This window comes from Belonocnema kinseyi, chromosome 8 (genome assembly GCF_010883055.1).
Source record: "Belonocnema kinseyi isolate 2016_QV_RU_SX_M_011 chromosome 8, B_treatae_v1, whole genome shotgun sequence".
Taxonomy (NCBI): Eukaryota; Metazoa; Arthropoda; class Insecta; order Hymenoptera; family Cynipidae; genus Belonocnema; species Belonocnema kinseyi.
In genome coordinates, this window is record NC_046664.1 from 37872977 (window position 1) to 37887167 (window position 14191).

The 14191-nt window shown below is 29.2% G+C and overlaps 1 protein-coding gene across 1 annotated transcript in view; it reads left to right on the forward strand.

Annotated features, from left to right (window-relative positions):
* The window catches only part of LOC117178446 (peroxidase), a 111180-nt gene that overhangs the window by 57470 nt on the left and 39519 nt on the right, over window positions 1-14191 (forward strand). Inside the window, exon 2 of the mRNA XM_033369872.1 lies at window positions 265-481. Within this exon, the coding sequence (XP_033225763.1) occupies window positions 265-481 (217 nt within the window). The remainder of the gene's footprint in view (window positions 1-264; window positions 482-14191) is intronic.

The following is a 14191-nucleotide window of genomic DNA, read 5'->3' on the forward strand; positions in this document are numbered from 1 at the left end:
TGTATTTTTGGTTTATTTGAACTTGAACTTATGATTGTTCATCTAGTGCTATTATTTCATAATTTAGTGAGCTACTTCGAGTAGCAAAAAATTAATAGAAAGTGTAACGTTCCAGTGCAGAATAAATGTGCTGGCTCAGTATTATATTACTTTCTAGGTCTCCTTCCTGTCTCTTTTACTCTTGACTTTCCTAATTGTATAATAATTGTTGATTAAGATCTGTGTTTCTGTTGACAATAAACACTGCAAGAAGGTTAAATATAGGCTTCTATATTATTTTCTTGTATAATTACAGGTCCATCCTATCTCGGACGTCATGGTCCGGGTTTTTCTTTTTACTGCTGCTAGGAGGCAGTATTGGATTACAATATCAGCCAGTTGAAATTTTTGCTAGAGGAGGAGATGATTGTGCTTTGGTCCTTAACGGTCCTGGAAGAACCAGCTCCTTCGATTATACCTTCAATTTACTACGTGGTAGCTTGTAAGTATATCTATTAATTTATGAATACTTAATGACAAACAACACATTTTAATTAAAATAAAACGCAGAGAAATGTAGGGATTCAATTTTGTCTTAAGTCATGTTTCTTATCAACTCATTTTAAATTTCATTCACGTTCACTCTCTTGATTAATTTCGAAATTGAAAAACAGTTGAGTTGCTTTGTCTTTGTTAAAAATGAAACTTAATTTTTTCTGTGTGCTAAAATACATTTGCATAGTTGCATCATACTCGATTATATATTCAAATATTTATGGGGATGTTGAAAGGCTTTTTTTGTACACTGCTTTGATCATGCAATATCTTTTAAAAGTTACATCAAAAGTAAAGTTTCTTAAACAGTGTTTAAACTTTAGTGTTGCTATCATTTTTCAACAGGAAGTTTTGCTTTTGCTACTTTATTTTTTGCATGATTACCACTATGGAAGAATAGAAAAAATTGATTGTAGTATAATTATTTATGATTAAGTTGGATTTTCTTTTATCGATGCTTTTAAAAAGAAAATTGTTTAAATTCAGAGAAAGTATGGAATGTATAACACAATTTAATAGAAAATCGTCATTGTACAACAAAATGCATAAAAGCCATAATAATTATTCATTTTTACAATTAAAAAGAAGCGATTCCCGATAACACATCATCTAAAAATTTCCATGATTTCAACAATGTATTATGTAATTTAGTGAAATCGCCAATATTTTGACAGAGATATAGCAAGAAAATCTCTGAGTTTCACATACCAGTAAGAATGTACTCAATTTTATATAAACATTATATACAAGTTTTCATTTCTTAGTATATTTATTTCAAAATTAGTTGAAAAATTTTAATTAAATTTTATACAATAGTAGTAATTTCAAATGGGGATAATTTTATATGAATACAAATTTAATAAATGTACATATTATGAAGACATTGAGAGCATAAAAACTGCAACATATCTTTAAAAAAAAGACAAAACTCAATTTATAGACCTCTCTAAATCATATCCAATTTCGGGTTAAAAAATAATTAACTAAAAAGCTACAGCTTATGCTATAGTGTGCTTGCTCAGATTCGAAAGTCTTTCTTTATCACCTTAATGAACAAGTTTGCAATTTGAAAAAAAAAGAAATTTCCGGTATGCCAAAACAGATGAAACACGAAAAACATGATGTCAGAAATCTGAGATGAATTATTTGTCCAACTGTAAAAAGGTGATTTCATTGGCAAAAAGTAAAAAATTCGGCAATAAATAAGAATTAGACTAAATTTGGTCATTTATATATAGTTTTATATGTTATGTCTTGAATTGCCCCAACCAATTCGAATAACAACGATGAATTTTTAAACTTTCTGGAATTAATATAGAACTCTTTAAAATTCGCTATATGAATTCTTTGAAATTCTTTAGAATCCTGCCGTAAAAGAAATTTATAGTTAACTTACGATATACCGGAAAAGAAAATTAAAATCCATATCCACATTTATGCAAACAAATACTTAGCAGTTAAAATGAGCTTTGAATTTAAAATTTTATTCTTATAAAAATTGAACTGAAGAAAATGATATATATAACATCTCTGTTTTACTTCCGGCAGCAAAATTTTGTTATATTTCAAATACAGGCAGTTGAGACACATTTGCAATTCTAGCGATGCTACTAGCAAATAAAAATACTATAAAAATCACTTGAAACGTAGGAGAAAGTGTTACATATTTTCGTCTCTTATTCCAGAGTACAAAAAAAATAAAACTCTCCTTTATTTTATGGAGAAAGATTATATTTCTGGGTCAATAGAATCTTCTGGGTACATTACACCGGTACATTTATTGTTAAGTGATCACGCGATAGATTATAAATGTTATTAATTCTAAAAGGCGCAATTCGCTATCGAGGGAGTAAATAAGGGGTTCGAATTCTTGAGTATTACAAACGTTAGTACGAAAGAGTAATGACTACAAATAATAATAACAATAATAAAGGCTTCAGTTGAATGAGAATATGAGCAAAAGTGAAATATCTGACAATTACTGAGCATGATTCAAAAATGATGACAGGATCGGTTGTTTAAATGAAGGATAATGCTCTTAAATGCAGTCTCTCTTGTGTTTCACCGACATATAAAAGTCTAACTTTAAATAGAACATTATACAATTAAATTGATCTCTATTATCAAACTTAGTTGCGCTGAAATTTTCAGTCACGTTTAAAATAATGTACTATTCAGTACTTGATCGAAGTTTTTTCTAGGGAGTAATTGGTTGTTCATTGGACTTTAATTTTATTCAATTTGCAATCTTATCTGTAATTAAATAATATTACTTTCTTAGAGAATATTGACTGGAATTTTAGATTATCATAGCTTTAATTAATAGTCACTTTTAATCTTAATTAATTCAGTCGTGTTATTTGTCTTTTATTTTTTTAATTGTTTATTTTTATGACAGGATACGCGAGTGGACTTAATAAAAATAGATTGCAAAATATAGGTAGAAAAAATATTTAAACTATTTTAAAAACGGAAGATATAATTTTATTTTATTTTAATTTAAATTAGCTTTTGAGTGTTAGAATTGAAAACTTTTTTATTTTAAAGATTCAAAATTCAAAGTTATAGAATTTATAAAAGTTAAAATTGACAATTTTTCAATTTTGAAAATACAAAACTGCAAATTATTCAATTTTCAAGATCTATATGGTAATGGTATAACATTTTGAACGTTTTCTCGTAATAGTACAATTTTGAGAATTTATAAATAAAATTTTTTCAATTTTTACTATTTACAACTTAAAATTCTTGAATTTAGAATAATTGCATTTGAGGACTCTTCATTTCGTAATGCGTATAACAGAGCATTATGCAATATTGAATGCTTTTGTGTGAATTTTTCAGTTATTAGACGTAAAATCGAATTTTGGACAAATTGTTCTAGTTTCATATTTTTACTAAATAAGTATAAAGAAAATATCAATTAATATCACCGTAGATCAGATTTCAAGGTATTTTAAAAGATTATAGAGATTTCCATTGATTTGAAAGTAATTTAACAGATTTCAAGAGATTTGAAGGTACGTGGCAAAGGGTGAGAAAGTAATTCAGATAATTATAAAATGTTTACGGAATTTAACAATAAGATTTCAAAAACTCGTTAGGGATTTCATGAGATCTTAAAGGTGTTTCAAAAGATTTATAGGAATTAGAAAGATTTTGGGTAAAATTTCAAAAGATCTTAAAAGATGTAAAAAGTTTGAAGAAAGTACCATGTAAAATATCAGAGATAATCTCAATTTTTCAACAGATTTTACAATAGTTTAAGGAACCTCAAGGAATTTATTTTAATTTCCAGAAATTTTAATAGATTTAAAATTGCATTAAATCAAATTTTGTTGTTTGAAAGAAACAAACCTGTTTCTCTTTGGGTGTACGCCAGATTGCAATAATGGCTAAACTTCTCGGCTAAATATGTATTGAACGTACATAGTATAAAATATTACATAAAATTAGAAAAACAATATTTTTTTTTGACTCAAGAAAATTTGTTTCTTGATCCAAGAGAATATTTCAGTTGATTTGACTAAGACTTTTAGTTTTAATCGTGGAATAATTGTGTTATTTTGGGTAAATTATTGAGTAGTTTATTTAAATGCTAAATATCACAGAAGACAATTCTGTGACAAACCATTTGCAAATAAATTGCACATGATCTTTGATTATTTGATTCAAAAAATCTTTCTATAGTTTTATCAAAAACAGAATCATATGATCATAAGTAATCATGCAGATTTAAGTAATGCTGCGCATTTTTCACGTAATTACTTAATCCCAATCGATTCTGTTTTCGGATCACTTATCTTGATAAGGATTATCGAGATACGAACAAATTAAATTTCTATGTCCGTCATTTGTAAGATGTTTTTTACCAATATTTTGATTAAATCAGCCAAATATTTTACTTGATTGTAGTAGAAGGGTCTCTTAAATTATTTGATAGATCCAACTAAATAAATTGTGATGACTCAATAAAACATTTTATAAAATCAACGAAACAATTCAACCTAAAACTTCGATCGCTTGAAGCAAACGAATTCTACTAACTGAACGAAAACTTTGTTCATTTAACTACAATTTTGTCTGAAATCAATTAAATGTCTGAATGAAGAAAATATCTGTTTGGTGTGCATAAGAATCCAAACTGATGTTCCGAGATGTAAACACATCTGCATTTTGCGGAATAATATGCGATTGCAAAATCGCGGAAGAGTGACGTTCAAACCGTTACAGTTATTCACCCTTTCTAGGAAGAGAGCGTTATGAAATGAAAAGGTAATGCTGACACCGTTTGCGTAATTCTGCGTCTTGTGTCTGTATATTAGATGAGCACAAACCACGTGCCTCCTGCGATTTCTCACTGCAACGGTAAACGCGCACGTTTTATTCCACGTAATTCAATGCACTCGGTCAGTCACCAGTTTTTTTCTTGCAATGTTACTCTATATTTAAGGTAGTGACAACACGGACTTGAAACTTCAGAAAAGTATGCGTGACTTAGTCTCGTGATTTTCCAGGAAAGCATGTTTCTGTATTTCCTTGACTAAATAAGGAAGGACCATACTGTGCCGCGACCCAATTTCTATTGCGTGTCTCACTCTGTAGTCTGCATTGCTGAAAGTATTTCAATTCTGTTTTTGATTTAGGTTGAAATGTCTCCACCTGAGGATAGCGATCTAAAATGGTTAGAAAGTATTTACATGATTGAATTATTCCGAGTATAGGCGATGTAAGTGCGGCTCTTGTCCTCCCTAAGGTACACGTAAAAGTACTCCAACGCGTAAAAGTATGTATTACGCGTCAACTAACTACACGTCTATAGAATTCTTTTAGAAACAAACCTTTTACATTTAACGACATCGAAACAATGCTATTATCGGTGGTGGGAAAAATGATCAAAAAAGGAATTAGTTACTGTTATAGTTAGGGTTCATTCGTAAATTGCGTAACACGTTTTTTTTTCAAATTTTTTACTCCTTGCCCCCCCCCCTTACCCCTGTAACAAGTCATAATTAAATCGTTGTTGCGCTATTATTTTCAAATATTTTTACGTACGAGAAATTTCCTTCAATTGAAAAAAAGTGTTAGTCGCGAGTTTAAACAAAAAATGATACTTATAACTTGGGTAAAACTATGGATGGATGTTTTTCCTAAACATGACTGACTGTTAAAAAAATTACAATTTTCCGTTTGAAACTAACGTTCTGTTTATTTAAGATATTATTCTTCACTATTCCTTTTTCTCAAAAGTAATAGTAATTTGATGAAATTACTCATCTCTGCATAAACTGCCATGATAATTTTCATTTATTGCTAAACTGCTAAAGAATAATGCCCTCCTCAGTATGCAACATAAATCAATCATGATTCTCTCGGCCCTAGCTTCGTTCCTATACGTCCCATCGAATAACCGAAGTCTGCTGGGACTGACCTTATAACTGGACTGACCAGCTTATGACGAATTAGTTACTTCTGACGGACATAGCGTAGTCTCGGATTACATTGAAACTTTGACTGATGAAAGGCATGCCCTCCAAAAATTTCCAGACGATAACTGAAGACTATGTGAGTGGAATGCTAGAGGTATAAATGATCTTAATGAAAAACAATTACGGGATACAAAGAGCTCAAGGAACTTAAATATATTAGAGGCGTGCAAACGTTTTTGGCGTTTTTACACAATAAATATTTATTGATATCATGATGGTCGTTGCAGAACAGTTGTATGATCAACTTGTAAGCGTTTAGCTAGTTTTACACTAGATTGGGTGTCATCTTCATTGAGCAGTGTTTGCAAATTATCAGGCTGCAGATCAAGCCGCCTTCCAGAAAGTGTTTTGTCGAATTTCATGCAGCAAAATGTGTCTACCATGAACTCTATCGACATTTGTTTTTTAAGGTAGTAAAACCAAGGCTCATTCACAGATTTTTAGTTATTGATATAGTCATTGGAATATTATGTCTACCTGAAATAAATAAAAAAGGATGCAACTGTGGTTAAGAGTCGAGATTATATAGTGAATCACATAGTAGCCAGAGAGTCGGTTTGATTATGAATAAAAAAGCAAAACGGCATGCCAAGGTGATCAATGAGTATCGTTCATATTTTTGTGGGTTAAAATAAAATTGGGTATTAGAAGACTATTTATTTTAGAAAGCTGCGCTACAGTTTATGGTGCAAGTATTGAATTAAAAGATATATTCTGGAACTCGCTAAATAATATTGTAGATACTTGTGATACTGGAGAAAGAATCATTCTAATCTTGGATATGAATTGATAGGCTGGAGTGCAAGGCAAAGAAGATTGGCTACAGAGTATGATTAGAAAACGACTCGCTTATTAAAAATACTTGGTTTAAGTATAAAATGATAAACTATTTATACATACATACTTGGTGCAGAGATAAAAATCATAATATGATTGACTTTCTCGTAGCTAATGTGTGGGTGAAAGGGCTAATAAGGGACACACAACTTACGCAAGATTCTGAATGTGAAATGAATCTTTACCAAATTAATTTTAAAAATAAACCAAGGTCAAGGTTGGATGAGAAAAAAACTAAAAAAGACGAAGCAGGCGCGAATCAGAATAGAAAATTTGTAGAAACCAGATAGGCAATCATTGTTCGGAGTGCAACTGAAATGTGTGGTACTGCGGTTGTAGAAAAAATAACTGGTGATGCTCAGTGCATCAATGAAATCTACATAGCCATTAACGAGAAGAAGCAAGCGTATTTAGGAAAGTTAAATATTACAGGTCTTAGGAATGACGAGAGTAATAGATGCGACAATTATAATAAGGATAAAAATAGAAAAGTCAAAATAATAGTTAGAAAAAGCAAGGGAAAATCAAAACGGAAGACCCAGACTAGACCGTCTAGACTCTATCCAAGTACTCCAGTCGAAGGTAAATAAAATAGCAATAAATATAAATAAGTAAATAAAAATAAATAAATATTAACTATATAAATAGTAAATAATGTATAATAAATAAATTGTGAATAATATATGGATAGAGGATCATTCACAAACTGTAACACGTTTTTCTTTTGTTTAAATAAAGATGTGAATATAATTTCCGTCAAGGGAACAGTGATACAGCGATATGGAAAAAAAAACGTGTTTCGTAGTTTGTGAATGATCCTTAGTAAATAATAAATAAATTAAGAAGCAATATTTCCTTTTCTTTTAGAAGCCTGATGTTAAAAACTGTAGGCCAAACTACACGGAAATTTTTAATTAATAAAATACCTTTATATCATAAAAAAGTTATAATTATTTAACGTACTGGCAGTTCTTAACTTATATATTCAATATAACGCTAAAATAAAGTATTCGCAAAGAATTCGCAAGCATCTCGAATCGAACTCTAATCCCTAATTGCCGAATATTACAATTAATTTCTAATTCATGATTTTTGTTTGAAAATTATTTGTGTCAATTGAAAATTAACTGTTGCAGTTGAATATTCAACAACTTAGGTTGGAAATTCATCTTTTTATTTGAAGACCATTATTTTATTTGTAAATTTATCTATACAATTTTTTGTTAAAAATTTTTCTTTTTTAGTTAGTAATTCTTGTATTTTGTTGAAGCTCCCTCCTTTTTGTTGGCAACTTAATTTTATTGGTTGAAAATTTAAGTATTCTAGTTGAAACTTCAACAAATTTGTTGAAAATTCGGTTTCTTTATTTAAAAATGATTTCTCAAACTAAAATGTAACTAATATGTCAAATATTTCATCACTTTGGTTAAAAATTCATTTCTTTGATTTAGCACAATTTTTTATTTCAAAATTTAAATATTCAATTTTTGGTTAAAGATTTTTTGACAGTTGTAAAGTCATGTATTTTGTTGGAAATTCGTCCTTTTTCGTAGAAAATTAATCATTTTAGTTGAAAATTCTTCTGAAACTATTAGGTTGAAAAATATTATTTTTTATATGAAAATTGAATGTTTGGTTGAAAATTCATCCTTTTGGCAAAAAAAATTAAACTTCCTGGTAGAAAATTGATCTGTTTAGTTAAAAATTTCAATACTCCAATCAAAGATACATAATTTTAGTTTAAAATTCAAGCATTAATATGAAACTTTATTTGTTTCTTAAAAATTCAACTATTTGGTTGAAATTTTATGTGTTTTGTTCAAAATTGACTTTTTTTATTTGAAATTCCAGTCTTTGGTAAAAAAAAATCATATCTTATTTTAGCAATTTCCAAAAATGCTTAATCGTCTTTTTAGTATTATTTATTTATCGGTTGTGATAATATATTTATGAATATCTTGTAACATAATTGATTAGAGTTTTCTAAATCATAGAAAATTTCTCCAATTTAAATAGACTTAACTCCATTTTTTAAATTGTAGCTGCAGTCTCGCGAAAATGAATTTGTGAGAATAGATATAGAAATCAATTACGTATGATAAATGTAATGCAAAAAGTGACAAAACTTTTTGAAAAAAAACACTTTGCTGAAAAAACGGCCGGTTTTTTGGGACCGGTTCTAGCATTTGGGGGTTTAGAAGTTTTTTTATTCTTTAACATAGCTACTTTGAAAAACGAAAACAGGTAATTAATTTACGAATGAATAGTACTATTTTAACGCATTTGGATATTTATAAAAACTGAACAAAATATTATTTTTAATAAACTCGAGAAGTTGTATACGTATTCCGTGTCGATTGTTTTAAACTATGCGAAATACTTTAATGGCCTAATACTATGAAAAATGATACACGGAAAAATCTGAGATACCTAAAAAAAACTTCAAACTATCAGGTTTTTTCCAGAATATAATTAAACACCCTGCAACAACACTGAGTTAATAAAAATTTTTAATTGCAGTTAGTATTAAATTATTAACATGATATTTAGGATTGAGTGCTAATTGTCTTCTGTTTAATATACATAAACATTTTATACTGATACATGGACGGTAAAGTCTCTTTGAAACCACTAAATGCCATCTTATAATTTGGGAAAGATCGAATTATTTTCATTTATATCTCATCAAAACTGAATTCGTAAAATCTTATAATTATAGTTGGTAATCAATTTATAAAATTAACTCATTGACTGTAGTGTGATAGGTGAAAATCTTAGACTGCAATATGGTGATTGAACTCTCTGTCAAAGCGTCACTCTTCTTGGTTGCAAAATGCAAATGAAATTTTTTCTTGATTTCGGGCTACGTTACTTTTTAGGATTTTCCGATCTGGCCCTGATTGGTAGAACTCTGTGGTCCATACCTGGGCCCGAACGGGCCAGACCGATTTCCTACTGAAACGCCTTCTCTATGCGCTCGCAGAACTAGTGCTGCTTGATGTTTTCTGACAGTGCAATGAAATTTGTATACATACTACTAGTTTATAATAATTCTATCAATGTTTAAAAACGCATAATGCGAGTAAGCCACGTGTTCGGAGGCACCAAACACCAGCCAGTATATCTCGAAACCTGCGCGAGGAGGATGAGAGTAAGTAATTACACTCTGCGGGCTCATTGAAACCTAACCTCAACTACATTAATAATTACTTGAATTGTTTCAGGTAAAATCAGTATATTTACCATTAGATGAGTCAAATAATATTATATGATGAAATTTATCAAGTTCTTTTGTTTTCAATTAATATTTATGAACTCAAAGTTGTTCGATTTAATGTAGAGTTAGAATTATCAAATCTATTGACAAGAAATGGATTGCAGTATGCACAAAATTGTAATGTTTTAAGAGTATGAGAATAAAATATGTGATACAATCGATTCTATTATTGAAACTTCGACATATTGTCATAACATGAATTTTAGAGTCAAGTAGTACAATCAAAATGCAAAATGCCAATTATGTAGGGATTCCAACAAGAGCTAGTTACTCAACTGCGCATGCGTCGCATTCGGCATCTAATTGGTTTCGCGCGAAGTTTAAAATGCTAAACAAAGTTATTTTTCTTTTTTATTATAAACATTGACAAAAAAATAATTAAAAGCATATTTTGTAAATAATATTTGAAATAACCAGAAATATTTAATTCAAAACTTTTCATTTTTGTTTTAAAGTTGTTTGGTCTATATTGCTTCTTAAAAGACTTGAAAAAATAAAAAGATAGAATAAATGACAGCTCAATTTTTTTGGCGAAAATCTGATCTACAACCACCTTCTCGTATTTCTCAAGAAGTAATGCAATTGACAGAAAATTGAACTTCTTTACAGTAAAATGTTAATCAATCGTAAATCATAGGTTATTTCCCGCTGATTTTCTTTGGATGCATTCGAAAATGTTAAGTTGTAGGCAATCTTTTTCCGAAGAAAGTTTTTCTAATTAGTTAAGAAGTTTTATAGACAAAATTCTTTTTCAAGAAATTAAAATTGTTAATTTAAATATTTCTGGTTACCATCCATTTTTTTCATAAAAAATTAACCTTTTTCCGGAAACTGATACCATCTACAATAATCTTACGTTTCTCAAAAGTATAATTAAATTTTGTAGTCTGAAACCTCTAATTTTCGTGCATGTGGTACTTTAATTTTAGATTAAAATAACTTAATTGGTATTTAAAAATATTAAGATGGCCTTCGAAAGGAGAGGACCATTCGATAGTTTCGAGTTTACTTATACTAAATCTCCATTCGTGAAATTCACGAATGTATTATATTGAGACAGATCGTGTACCGATCGGGAACCGATGGGGCACCGGTCGGGTGTCCCGACCTGGCCCCGATCTGGGCGTGTGTTTCATCCACGATCTGGCCCTGACCAGGATTCTCGATCGAGACCCGATCTGGACTGGTCTGGCCCCGATCGGGGTCAAATCGAAATTTCTGCACGGGTTATGGAACAGAATATTAAAGCTTAAAGCATTGTCAAGAAATTAATCAATGTTTTTTATGCATATCTGAAATAATTAAGAGCCACTCCTATTTATCCGTGAACTAACGAATTCATAATAGGGTTAACAACGGCACAATTATTCTTTCAGCGTGTGCGCTACTCTTAATTGTATAGGAATAGCTTCAGGATAAATTAAATTGATAACAGGTTTTGTTCGTTTACTTAACTTCTAGTCGCCTAATGGTGGTGTTCGCTGAATAAGTACTTACGAATGTACATATTTCGAATTGCGTAAAGTAGTGCAACTGAAAGTAATTCAGTATAAGAGTAAAATAGTGCAAAATTGAGCAAAAATAGTATATTCACATAATATAGTTTATGCAACATATAATTCTATTTTATTATTCTACAAAAGGAAGAAGTTTTAATGAACTCTCGATTTTCACATGGGAATTTTATCTTCTACTGTACACTTAGGCGTGAGAAGCTATGAAAACGATATGCTCATTTAACGGAGCAACTGAGTAATATTGACGCTACAAGGCTACTTGTTGCAGTTTTCATAAAAGCACATGTCTAAACCTTATAAAATTATTTTATTTACATATATGTAGTTCATGTGCAAAAAGAAGATATTAGAAAAATTGATGATTGATAAGAAAAATATTTAAAGAAAGCATTTTTCTATTTTCTAAATAATAATTTAAGGTTATATGCTTAGCATGAAGAAATATTTTACGCATTCTTGTTAGTCAAGATAAAAGTTTAAGATTGTTGCGGGTAGACGTAAATCATAGTTGTCATGAAATTTCATTTTCATGTCAGTAATTGTTGAAGAATAGTGTTATTGTTATTGTTATTTGAGATGTAAGAATAATGATTAGTGATACCTTGTGGTTTTAAGTGAAATCCATAAAAATAAAGTTATTAGTCAGAGTTTTAATTTTGAGAAAGAAAACGCCCATAAAAATGGTAAATTATTAACAATATTTTACGTACGCCTCTTTCACAATACAACTGACATATTTATTAAGCCCACTTTTTGGGAAGGTTTTACGTTAAATTTTGACATATCAAACGTGCTGAATCTCAATTGAGTTGATACGAAAATATGTTTTTGTATTATAAAAAGCGTTTTACTTTCTTAACGACAGATAATGTATTTTTGTTAATTAATATAACTATAAAATAATTATTAAAAGGATGCAATATTTTTGACAAAATCTGAAAAATAAATTGAGTAATATAAAAAACAGAGATCGACCAATGGGAGAAAGCAACTTTCATGTAACACGGCGGCAGACATCTGTAATGAGTTTCCTATAATGAATTTCATATATTTTTCAAAAATTAATGTGGAAAGTAGACAAACTACAAAGGAACAATTTACTTTAGACCGCTGATAATCTTTCTATGGAAGAACACACAATTAGCGATTCTAAACAAATCGACTTCATACAGCAAAAATCTGTGAAATTCCTTGATATCTTAAAACCACTTTAAATTGAATTCAAATCCCTTGATACCTTATGTATACATATTTTAAAATTAATTAAAATCTTTGGAATCTGTTATAATCAGTAGAAATAACCTTGCAATTTTTTTAATTCTTTCAACTTCCCTTAAAAATAAAATAAGCGCTTATTCCCTAAAGTTTTCTAGAAACCAGTTAAAATTGGTTAAATTCTCTTAAATTCCTTAAAATCTTGGGAAACTACAAAATTCTTCGACATTCTTTGAAATTTCAAAAATCGCTTGAAATTCATTGGAATCTTTTTAAAAAAACTTAAAATCTTTTAAATCCTTTGAAAGTTTTTAAATTTATTCTTATTCCCTAAAATCTGCAGGAATTCCATGAAACTATATTTATTTTATTCCCTAAAGTTTTCTAGAAATTAGTTGAAATCGTAAAAATCCTTTGAGAAAATTCGACTGTTTGGTTGAAAATTCAAATATTTTATTAAAGTCATCTTTTTCGGTCGAAAATTTAACTTTTTTGTCGCACATTTTTCTTTTTGGGTACAAAAATGACACTTTAAGATTAAAATTCCTCTTTTATGGTAAAAAAAGTATTTTTGTTGTTATTAAAAATCCACCTTTCTTGGTAGAGAATTAACTTTTTTTTGAAAATATCCCATGAAAAATTTATCGTTTTGGCATAAAAATTCAACTGTTTAGTTACGAATAAATCTAGAACCATTAAACAATTGCGTATCCTTTAACTTGGTTTTAAATGCAACTACTTGGTTGCAAATTAATTTTTTTAAATTCAAATATTACTTGAAATTTTTATTTTTACATTCTCATTCCTGAGAATGTAATGTAATCGTCCAAATTTTCGATCTCTGGTTGTCAACGGATCTTTACGTTTCGGCACTCACAGAATCCGAAAATCATAAAATTTTATCGGTGTCTGTATGTCTGTATGTCGATGTATGGTTACCTGAATGTTGTATCCACCCTAACTTTTGAAGGATTTGACCAATCGAGTCCGCATTTGATACACATCTGAAGGTACCCAAAATGAAGGCCAAGTTCGTTAAGCAGATATTTCTAACCAAAATATTATATACTTCTCAAAAATTTGAAAATTTTCAAAAAATATTTTAAAAAATTTTTATAGATCCAAAAATCTCATTCAAAATTTTCACTAGATACCAAATATATTTTAAAACTATTCTTGCCGATTTTTTCGATTAGCCCAAAATTTAAAAAATTATAGCATTTTCAAAATTTTCAATTTTTTTCTCTTAATATTATAAAAATTCTTGTCAAAGTTTCTTATAGATGGGTAAAAGACTTGCAAATTATCCAAATAAAATTTTT